At 43.7% G+C, this 11,249-nt stretch overlaps 1 protein-coding gene across 8 annotated transcripts in view; it reads right to left on the reverse strand.

Annotated features, from left to right (window-relative positions):
* Window positions 1-11,249, reverse strand: part of LOC116380960 (rho GTPase-activating protein 23-like) — a 65,891-nt gene that overhangs the window by 12,166 nt on the left and 42,476 nt on the right. For 5 of the 8 annotated variants that reach the window (XM_031842804.1, XM_031842792.1, XM_031842775.1 and 2 more), the window contains exons 5-16: window positions 11,060-11,138; window positions 10,911-10,971; window positions 9,050-10,502; window positions 7,142-7,306; window positions 5,813-5,921; window positions 5,598-5,637; window positions 5,359-5,496; window positions 3,008-3,310; window positions 2,858-2,919; window positions 2,506-2,612; window positions 1,813-1,925; window positions 407-559 (exon numbers count right to left, since the gene is read on the reverse strand). In XM_031842804.1, the coding sequence (XP_031698664.1) occupies window positions 407-559; window positions 1,813-1,925; window positions 2,506-2,612; window positions 2,858-2,919; window positions 3,008-3,310; window positions 5,359-5,496; window positions 5,598-5,637; window positions 5,813-5,921; window positions 7,142-7,306; window positions 9,050-10,502; window positions 10,911-10,971; window positions 11,060-11,138 (2,783 nt within the window). The remainder of the gene's footprint in view (window positions 1-406; window positions 560-1,812; window positions 1,926-2,505; window positions 2,613-2,857; window positions 2,920-3,007; window positions 3,311-5,358; window positions 5,497-5,597; window positions 5,638-5,812; window positions 5,922-7,141; window positions 7,307-9,049; window positions 10,503-10,910; window positions 10,972-11,059; window positions 11,139-11,249) is intronic. The other 3 variants (XM_031842785.1, XM_031842779.1, XM_031842797.1) reach the window with 2 other exon arrangements.

Below are 11,249 nucleotides of genomic sequence, written 5' to 3' on the forward strand. Positions count from 1 at the left end.
AATACATTAGATACTCCTCTCATGAATTTTGAAGCTTTTACCTGTCTAAATGAGACAACTAAACATGATCACTGGAGCACTAGTCCGCCTTTAGCTCAGCGGTGGTGACGTTAACAGTTTGTTAACAGCCTCACGTTCGCTTTTTACTTCAAAAATCATAAAAGTGGTGATCCTTTGTGAAGAACAAAATGTGTAATTATCCAGCTGTTTGCCACTGAGCCTATTTTCTGCAGAAAATCCAGAATCCGATGGAAAGATCCCCTCTGCTTTTTGTCGAGGGAACCAGTGCCATGCTGACTTCCGGTTTGGCCTACAAACATATGTCATCCCTGCAGCACTCGGTTTCGAAACAGGTTTAAAAAGCGCTGCGATAATAGTGGACCCGTTCTCCATGCATCCTGCACACCTCCTCAGCAGTGTTGATGTCCATGCCCTTGTTGAGATGCTCCTGCAGGTTGGACACCATGGCGTTGTTGCCCGGCACCCGGTAGATACCGGTGTAATCCAAACCCGTCTCCTCCACCACGCCACAGCACATCTCCACAATCAGAGGGACAAACTGAAGAGGGGGAGGCATAGGGAAGTAAATGAGGTGAAAGAGAAGAAATAAGAGTGGAGGGATGAAGCGACAAAAGGGTGTTTGGAATGAAACCAAAAAGTAATACTAGTATTCTAGGTTTCTACTAGAACATGTTCACATGCTTTAATGCCACTGCTGTCTCAAACGTTTCACTGTCATTCCTCTTTGTTCATATATCATTCATAGCCTATTTTATACAACATTATATACATAAACACATGGCTTTTTTATGGCTGGCTTAGAGTATTTTCTGATTTATGGAGTGATTCAAAGATATATCCAAAGAATTCCTTCTGTAAACACATTTGAGTCAAAGGTGTTTACAGAAGAAATTCAAAGGCTTTGACTCTAAGATGTCAACAAAATCAAACAAGAATCTTGAGCCTGGCTTTATCCAGTGTTCACATTTCTGTTGTGGAAATGTATGCAAATTAGATCATATTTGATACCTCATTTGTATATTTAAACAGCATTTCAGAAAACTTGTTATATAAAAAACAAAAAAGAATCTAAATGCAAGTAATCACTGGGGAAATTTCATGGTGAGATCTACTTATTATTATTTTTTTTAAACTCTTTTCACTTTTAGTCCCCCCCCTTTAATAAAGATAAAAAATATTAGCTTTACAGTCCTGCTTATTGTCAGCTTGGCAGTACTGATTCTGAAGAATCACTTCCCGACCACAGACTACAGAAACAAATCTCACAAGAGCCTCAATAATAAACTAATGAAAACAAGCCAATAAAGTAGATAAAGTCTGCAGGTTACTTTTGGGTTATCAGCACAAACTCTTGCAGCTATGGCACTTAGTGTGCTCTGATGAAAGGTAACCTAGTGGAAAGGTATTCTCTATTCACTCCGGCTTGGTTTAGGAACGCTCAAATTCACCCTCAACCACAATAGTTGACAGCAAAGTAGCCTCAAAACGGCCCTTTGGAGTTTCTGGCTGACAATATCTCCAGAAAAAAAATCATTCAAATGATGTTATATTTTACATTCCCTGTTTGAAAGAGAACAAGAGAGGATTTTTCTGAACCCTGCATATCTTCCAAGCATGTATGTTATGAGAGAAAATTAATAAAGAGTCCATTTTGACCTCCGTTCTACTTCTTCATCGTTTAATATTTATGAAATGTTAAAGTATCAGCTACGTGGTTAGCGATTTTGTCTACGAATGAGTTTAGACACTGAAGTAGAATTTGTGTAATGTTTATGTTATGAATCACGTTACTTTATGGTTGACAGCGGGCTGACAGTCCTCCAGCCGCATGCCAAAAGCCTTCGGACTGCCTGTCTTCTTGGCCTTCTTCATGATGTTGATGCCCCACAGCGCCTTGTTGTCATCTGGGCACACACACACACACACACCACATTTAAATTTGGTATTTATATCCACATGAAAAAATAACTTAATAAAATGACAGTGTATTATCACTAAGTGGCCAGATTTTCAACAAGAAAACATCTCCAGCCACACTTGCAGCTCTACAGGGCACCTCAATCAAACACAGGTGTTAGGAAATATTGGTTTTGCTCAAATAATTGATATATATTTTTTGCTGTTGCTAAAACACAATTTCTGAAACTAGGGCCCTCTTTGTCCCAAATCTCTTGCAATAGCAAACACTTCATTCAGAACAACAAAAAACTCTTTTAAAAATATTTTTTTTGCATCACAAATGTACACGCAAACACAACATGTCTATGAACACAAATGCAAAGGGTTTATTCTCAATGCTCGTCTACTCATATCAGTATCAGACACATTTACAGTCCTCTAACTCTCTCTCTGTGATCTAATTGGTCATTTTCACAGGTGTATTCTGGGTGCCGTCCTTAGAGCCGCACTGCTAGCATGGCTAAAGGGCTGTTAGCATTTTGTTGTATGTTGGTGAACGCAGACCGGAGTCGTGTTTGAACCCACCGGTTCTGGAGGCTCGGTTCACTGAGGTGTTGTCGGTCTTTGCCAGGAGGAAGGGAGGCATCATACGGTGGGCTCTGGGAGAGGAGTCCGGCTTACTACCTGTCAGACTGCACCCAGGGACAGAAATAAAGACAGTTAATAAGAGGGTCTTACAGGTCTGAATACCTCTTGACCTCAGTCTTATGTAAAAAATAAAAAAATGGATGCGCTTTTATTCTTGCTTTTTGAAAATTGCACTCAAAGTAATTGTTTCTGACAGGCTTCCAGCCCCGAGCTACAGTGACTCCTGATTACACAAAGGATAAGGGACAGTTGTGATCAAGCCTTTCTTGCTAAACAAAGCCGCGCTGACCTGTGTTTTCTGTAGTCATTCAGCTTCTTGTTGATGAGAGCTTGTCTTGAGAAGCCGATCTCCTAGAGCAAACGGAGGTGACAAATTAGTTTCGCATGTAGGTGTTTTGTGTGTAAATTCCACAAGATAAACTGGGTGTGAAGATCTAACCTCGTTGTCGGTCTTGCTGTTCTCCCTGATGACCCTGATCCAGGCCAGCATGTCGTCCCTGTCCTCGGCCTGCAGCAGGTACTCGCAGAAGTCCTGCGTGGTCAGCCTCAGTGTGTGCTTCCGCTTGGTTTCGCTGTAGGCGATGTCGATCAGGCAGCCGCGGATGCTGATGGGAGGGTGTTCGTCCTGGCCTGGCCCCGCCCCGTGAAGCACCGCCTCTCGCTTGTCCTTGTAGAGGAAGAGCGAATGCGAGCGGAGCACAGAGAAGACACGCTTCCACGGTCGCATGCCGCCACCCACTTTCTACAATTAGGAAATACAGAAACAACCTGAAAAAACACGACCTGAAATAGAAAAGCTCCCTTTGTAGCTGAGCAACCGTAGAACGGCCTGTTAACTTTGGATTTCTCCAGTGGCGGGCCGTCAGGGCCTGCAAGGCCTTCTCTGCTGGCCTAAACAGAATCACAAAGCTATATCTATTTTATAATTTAATAATTTTTCTTAAATACACTACATGTATTATAATATATAAAATTATTTTTCCCATTATCTTATTTTCTCATTGCACAGCTGCTGTCTTCCTCAGTTGCTCTGCTTCCAGTGCAGCTTGTTTTAAGTAGAGCTTTTATCCAATCAGATTTCACCTCTGTGTCTCTAGGTAAGAACAGAGACCCAGGCCTGCAGACGGAGGCCTGCATCCATTTGCAGTTTAAGTGAACGGGGACGATATTGTTGATTGTCATATTCTTCAACCAATCAGATCTTTAGTTTGACATGTTGGGCATATTCTTTGACGTATCAGAGCCTGCTCGCCGGCCTATAATGACGTCAGCATTAGTGCAGCTCAGTGTCTGCCGCGAGGTGCAGAGTGCGCTGTGAGTGGTCAGTGGGCGAGCACGTGACTATCGTGAAACGAAACAGCAGAGGCATGTCGGGTAGTGAATCACATCGCGTGATGCAGCTCAGCCAATCAAATATGGGCATTCTGACTGAGTGAGATGCACCATGACACAGGGGGCTGAGACGAGGAAAGACACTGCAGAGCAGTACATACAATGCTCAAGTTGTGAAAGTAAAATCATAAGACGATCTCTTTGGGCCGTGACTTGTCATTAAGGAATGATGGTGGGTCCCACAGCCAGACCAGCTGAGAACCACTGTCCTCCATGAGCGCAGAAAACATTATATTTTTCCTCAATATAAGCTTCTGCATTTTCCAGATGCTCTAGTACTATTCAAACGTATTGCAAGTCTCGTACCGAACGTTACGTACATTTAATACGTACATAGGTACGTACATTTAATACGTACATAGTTACAGCCTTAGAAACTGATAATATCTGTGGCGCCATCATGTGGTTATAAGGTGGTATTTCAGCTGCAGGACAACAGTGAAGGCCTAGGTATAAAATGCACGGCCTGCCACTGGATTTCTCCACATGCCAAAGAAGGGTGCATGGAGCGATACTGTGTACCAAAAACACTTTGCAAGGTGGTGTCTTTGTTTTCACCTTCCAAAACCAAAATAGAAGAGAAAGGGGCGGGGAATAGATTAAACTGTGTTTAGCTGCTGTAGCATAATCAGCTAACTTTAGCATGCCTGGCTACATGCTACAAGTTACACAGACTCACTAGCTACTTTATTTACATTGCATTGAGTACAAGTACTGAGGCAACTAAATGCAGTGAGCTAGCTGAATGAATGTCTGAAATGACTTGGCCAAACTCATTAGTTTGTTAATATCTTCAAAGTTTTTATGTTAGACAGAAATAACATTACATTTATTAAAATAATGTAACGTTAGACAGTGCAGACACTTGGCTGCTCACTATCCGCTCTGCTTTCATTCTTTTATGGATATTCTTGTTTTTTTCTACAGAAAATGATGGGTATCTCCTCCTGAATGGCTCATAAATCAGTGGGATTTAAAAGAAAAAGCATGTGAAGATTATAAGATAGCAGTGTTAATTTGATCGGCTCTCAGAGGTTCAGCAGTGAGTTCAAAGTTTGCGTATTCTTGCCCTGCTGTGAGTTAGTAGTTTCTTATACATTGCACTTTTAATGCTGAATTAACATATGGAAGTAGCCATCAAATGTATATTGAAAACCATTTTGCAGGGTTAAATCTGCCGGCCAAATTTCAGCTGACAAAATGGACAGCTGCTGACTAGAAGTGAGAAACCTGTTTTTACCTGAAGTCAGTGACTTTTGTTTAAAAAACTATTACAATTTCTAGTCCGCCACTGTTATAATTGTAAAAAGTGTTTAGTAGAATGGAAAGCTTGACAGGCGCAGTAACAGTAATGACGGGGGTGGAGTTTAGCTAAAGTGTGTACAGGCAGTGTCGTACCTTTCCCTTCTCGGTGAGGATCTGTTTGTAGTGCAGCCAGCCCTCCTTGCGAACATCACTAAAGGTGATGGTTCCCAGTTCAGAGGTGGAGTGGCGTTTGGACCGGGCCTCCTCCTGGGCTCGCAGGCTCTCCAGAGACTAAAGCACAATTTAGGGGTTTTATGGGTTGCACACCAGACAGTGTTCTTGTTTGCTGGAAAATTCATCAAGTGTAACGATCAACTTTGTTGAACACTCACCCCATCAGTGAAAAAGCTCTTGACCCTTTTTGGTAGTTTGCTGTGAAACGGAAAGCACACAAGTTACATAAACAGCACTTCTAGAGAGTCTAACAGGGTGAGTGTAGATTCATAGACTGATGACATGGGCTACCATGCAAGGTGCCACCTGCCTATCAGGACTATCTATAAAGACCCATTCAGTAAAGAATGCAGTGTGTCCTCTGAGTTCTTACGAGAAGACGCAGCCTTCTTCTCTGAAGGTGTTGAGACCCTCGTCACAGGACTTGGATCTCTCTGTGGTGATGGCCAGCAAGTAAGAGGAGCGGCGACTTTTAATACTGCCTGAAGAGAGAGAGGACAAGTCAGGAGGAAAGGAGGAGGAGACTAAGTGGTTAACAAAATATGCACTGTATGGTAGTGACATGTGAAATGACAAGAAGATGAGTGATTTCAGTGATTTGTTGTCTCAAACTGTGAGTATAACATGAGCCAAGTGAATGAATTAAGGGGTTAAATGTACGTACTGCATGTTAAAGGAATACCGTGACATTTGGATTTGTGGTTCCTAGTTTTGGATATAAAACATACAATGCCTCTTTGTTATCAGAAGCTTTAAATGAAAATTAAGAAAAGAAAGAGAAACCGTTTTTTCTCCAATGTGGCGAGCATACGGTGAAGAAAACACACTTAACTTTGTTGTTTTTCATGATTATCGCAAATCATTTTGATGCCAAATAACAAGAGAAGTCAACAGTGACCGAAGAAGCATTTTAGAGACAAACGTCCAATCATGAAATAAAAATCATAGAATTCTGTTGCATGGACAACCAACAGTATACAAAAGTCTGATTTGCAGAAACTTAATAATACATTTACTTTAAAGTCATTTCAACTTTTTTTGTTCCCAACTGCAACAACGAAGCATTCTGACTTTGTTCCAGCTGCCGGTTGGAGTAACCATGGTAACCTTTGCCAACCTCATGTGACCAAACTAGTCTGAAGTCATCTTAAGATATATAAGAGGCCTAGCAAAGAAAGAAGCTGTCTGCTATGAACACTGTCGTCACTGCCTCATTGCATTGTGGTAGATTTATGCCGGCGTAATGCCCAGGCTTTGCATATTGTAATATTCGACCAGAGAGAGTATGCAATTTGCATACTATTAGATTCAATCTAAGGTTTCAGACATACTAAAAACATCTCACACACTCTTTTAGAGTACTAAATACCATGTTCGTATGGAATTTGGAATGCAACCAAAGATTTTCAAATTCTTCATACAGCAGCTTTAAATACTTCAAACGATGAATTCAAGGGTTCAGATTTGTTTCCCCAAAAAGTGGAGGGAATTGGTAAATGTCACTGCACTCCTTTAAGATGAGTCGGAGGCTGGACAAATATATCAGTGTGCCTTCAAATAAAGGCATTGCATAACTGCTTGTCATTTTGATTCAAAAAACTTTGGCAGTGATGTTGAGCAGTGTCGGTTCAAACATACTGTCTATATTGGCCCAGCCCTTTGTGAGGCCTTGCAGTATTTAGAGTGGGTGAGTGAGACTCACTGCAGTCCCGAGGACGAAGTCGGACAAAGGGGGAGATGGAGGAGAGGGTGGGGGATACAGAGGTGGAAGTGAGGGTGGCCATGGTGGAGGCCTGTGAACTGGACACAACAGAGCGGGCTGGTACATAGCAGGCCTGTAGGTCAATACTAGGACCGGTGGGCTCATCTGCAAGTCATCATCACAGGTGGGCAACAAGCGATGAGAAATGATTAAACATGCTGACAGGACAAGACAAGAGGTTCCTCAGGTGGAGATTAGATAGTTAGAACATCTCGTGGAGGCAGGCCTGCTCTGGAGGCAGAAATAACGGAGAACCACAAGTTTTTCATCTGCTACCTGACAAACCTTAATGGCAGTACATTTTACTGTACAATAAAGTAATTGGCAATTATACGATGATGGCACATTAAATGTCACTACATTTTCCAAGAATCTCTCATCAGTTGAAAGACATTTTCTGAAAGAGGCACTTTGTATTTTTGTTTGCTTGTTTGAGGAAAGGACATGCACTTATTACTTCTGGTCTTCTCTCGAAAACCGATGTTGAATACACTTATTGTAAGTCGCTTTGGATAAAAGCGTCTGCTAAATGACTGTAATGTAATGTATTTATGTCATTCAGAAGATTCTGTCTTGTTTTCCTTAACTTAAATCTAGGCCGTGGGTTCATTGTGCTAGGACTAATTGTATTTATGGGAAAAATAGTTATTTGTTTTCCATACAAGTTCAATGTGTCTGTATGTTTGAAGTATCCTACTTTAAAAACTAACAATGTTGTCGAAATGATGTGGAAATGCACGTTGGTTTAAATTGATACACGTAGTGGTATTCTATTGGACGCAATCTACACATTATGTGGTTCTGACCTTCGCTGGGTGGAAATGTTAGTGATTGGACCTCTTTCAATTTGAAGTGAATACTCGTGGTATAGACTATAATTACCAGAAGCCTTGTGTGAATGTCCGTTTACATCTCTTATTGTACTTGTACTGACAGCTACACTATCTCCCATTTGGTGTCAATGGTCAATTTCAGAGATGAAAAATGAGCTAGCTATAGCGTTACATAGTTTTTTATATTATCTTGACTGACTTGTTAGCAAACAAAAAAAATGTTATGCAATTTTAAATATAGCTAATGAAGGCGAAGATTTCGGTTTGTCTGGTGTGACCACGAGGCCAGCAGATTGGGTAGCCATCTTGGAAATATACATTCATCTAGCTAATAATAAATTCAATTCATACAGCTAATAATGAGAGGTTTTCCTGTGAGACTGGCACAAAGAGAGGAGTCATAAAGTCAGTGAACTGACCCACTAATGTCAGTTACAGTACACAGCAGTCTTTGCTCACATTAGCCATCTGACCTGCTGACTGAACCTGTAGGACTATTTCTGACTCCAGAGCAGCTCTGTTTCTAAGAAATGTTTCCAGAACTTTTACAGTAGACAAACATTGGACATGTAAACATTCAAAAACACACTAGAACATTCATCAACACAAATTGAAACATACAGAAATGCACTGACTGTACACGTATTATTATTGACATGTCTGACACAGACAGAAATGTGGGAAAGGATAGAATCACACAAAGAGAAAACGAGCACGACTAAAGCCTCACATACTACATTAAGAGTAATATTTTAGATCTGTAGCAACAGATATATGTATATACTGTATATCTGTATATTAACTGTTCCAAACATAAAGGTGTGCCTGTTTTTATTTAGTTTTTGATAATACTAAGTTAGTGTTATCTTATCTCCAGAAACACAGTTGTAATTGAGCACCACTTGTAACATAATGATGTAAATGAATGTAAAATGAAACTGCATTATCAAGACATTTTTTAGGTTGATTATATCCTGACAGCAGCAGCTGTTGCTAGAAAGGAAAGGTCACTAACCTATGAAGGGAATAGAGGCCAAGGAGTTGAATGCATGCTGTGCAAGGCTACCATTAGCCCTGCGGTTGGTACTGGGTCCCCCGGAGACAGGAGAGGGGGTCCCTTGTGTAGGTTCCAAACCGGGGGGCTCGGGTGACTCCACGGGTGCGGTGTAGTGGGGATGTTGAACGGCCTGAACAGGGGTTCGGCGGCCGGAAGGCGGCTTCTGCCTCAGGACCACCTCTTGATTCAGGGAGATGGGGGAGACGAGCTCCCTGTCCTCACCCAGTCGGGCTCTCTCCTCCTCTGGCGCAGACAGAGCCGGGGTAGACCGGGGCCTGGGTACCACGCCCCCCTCGCTGTCCATGGGGCCGCTTCTGCTGCCGGGGCTCCAGTTGAGGTGGGGGCCGCTGTAGCTGGGCTCTCTGAAGGAGTGGGCCTGCTGGAGGAGGTGGCCAGCTTTGCGGGAGAAAGACGGGCTGTAGCTTTTGTAGCCCACCAGCTCTTCTTCTTTTACTCGCCGTGTTTGGGGTTCGGCTACCTGCTGGCCTGACCGCCTGCCACTAGGAGGCACTGTGGAGGAGGCTGTGATGGGGGACATCACTGTGGTTTTGTGCTGATGCCCTGCCGTAACCTTCTGATCTTTCTGCTCTCTGAATTTCGCCGCTTGTGACCCGTGCGAAGAGTGTTCGCAATGCGGTGACACCAGTGCAGAAGCTTGTGCCAGTGTTTCCACAGAACGCCCGTAGTTATGCTCGTACTCGGCGTAGGCTGCCAGGAGGCTCTCTGAGCATGATCTGCTTCCTGGTCCTGATACACCACCCCAGCCCCCTAACCAATAGGAATCATGGGAAGCAGCAGCCGCCTGGTGGTGGAACTGGAGGGTTTCCCTTCTGCGTTTCTCCGCGGAGGTTGTGGAGGCAGATGCGGGACCGGGGCCGAGGGCCAACCCCAGCCCCAGCTCCGCTAAACAATCCTGAGATATGCTGCGGTGGCGGGGGGACATGCTCTCTGCAGCCTCGGCCTGGCTGTAGTACCAGTCCGACAGAGCCTGGTGGCAGAGAGTATCGGCATGGGTGCGGGCAGAGGCCTGCAGGCTGCTCTTCTGCGGTGGAGGCAGAGTAGCAGAGGCGATGGCTGCATTGTGGTTAGCAAAGTGAAAGTCCAGCACGTTGATGGCCAAAGAGGAGCGGCCCCGGTGCCGGCCCGACAGGGCGAAGTGGCCGCCGGAATCCTCAGGATCCCCTGGCCAGCCGAGGACGGGAGTGGCAGCGGCGGGGGGGCGGTTGTCCAGTGGGGAGGCGGCGGGGCCCGGTCGGCACTGCCAGTTGTCCGGGGGACTGTGGGGGTTGTGCTGTGGGGCGGAGGAGCTGGGCTTGGCGGAAGGGTAGCAGAGAGGCGGCGGCGCAGGGAGGTTCTGGGCCACGCCTGAATATGGCTCATTGCCTTTCAGGTAGGCATCCTGGGAGTACGCCTGAGGACGAGAGGGGTCGGGACACGATGAAAAACATGACAGGAAAGATAAAAGATGGAGGGAACGGCTAGAGGACAGAGTGAGGCCGATGCAACGTGCATATTTCTATGTTTTGTCCTATTACATTTTTGTCTATTTCAATAGACAATAACATTGTTTGACAATGTTTTTCATTTCATGGCCCTGATTCACTGCAGCTGTTCAGGCATTCTTTTATACCCACAAACTCATTTAGTTGTCTGCCGATCGACAGCGGTAAATTTCTGAAGTTAAACTTTAATAGGTAGCTCCATGAATTATAATAAAAGCATGTCATGCAAACAGCCCAGCTTACTTGCTTTGACATATAACACGGCAACAAGGTGAAAAGCAGGAGAGAAGAGAAAATAGAAGAAAGACAATACTCACACTTACCAACTGCAACACATCCTCATCTTTTGGCATAATAGAGAGCTCCAGAATGTTTTCACTGCAACGCAAAGACCAAAATATAATATATGAATAAGTAACGGGTCAGACGGAACGTAAAACAAGATTTGTCAACACCAGTGTCTCACCTGTTTTGGATGAGCGTGATCACTTGAGAGTAGGTTTTACCCAGAATGCTCTCCCCGTTCACCTTCACCAGCCTGTCCCCTGGAGGGAGAAAAAAGAATCTCCTGTTCACACCGACGTATTACAAATGAACCAAGAGTAAATAGGAAGTTAAACAGACTTGTTTTATATATATATATATATATATATATA

This window comes from Anarrhichthys ocellatus, unplaced genomic scaffold (genome assembly GCF_004355925.1).
Source record: "Anarrhichthys ocellatus isolate YVR2014 unplaced genomic scaffold, GSC_Weel_1.0 scaffold4, whole genome shotgun sequence".
In the NCBI taxonomy this organism is placed as follows: Eukaryota; Metazoa; Chordata; class Actinopteri; order Perciformes; family Anarhichadidae; genus Anarrhichthys; species Anarrhichthys ocellatus.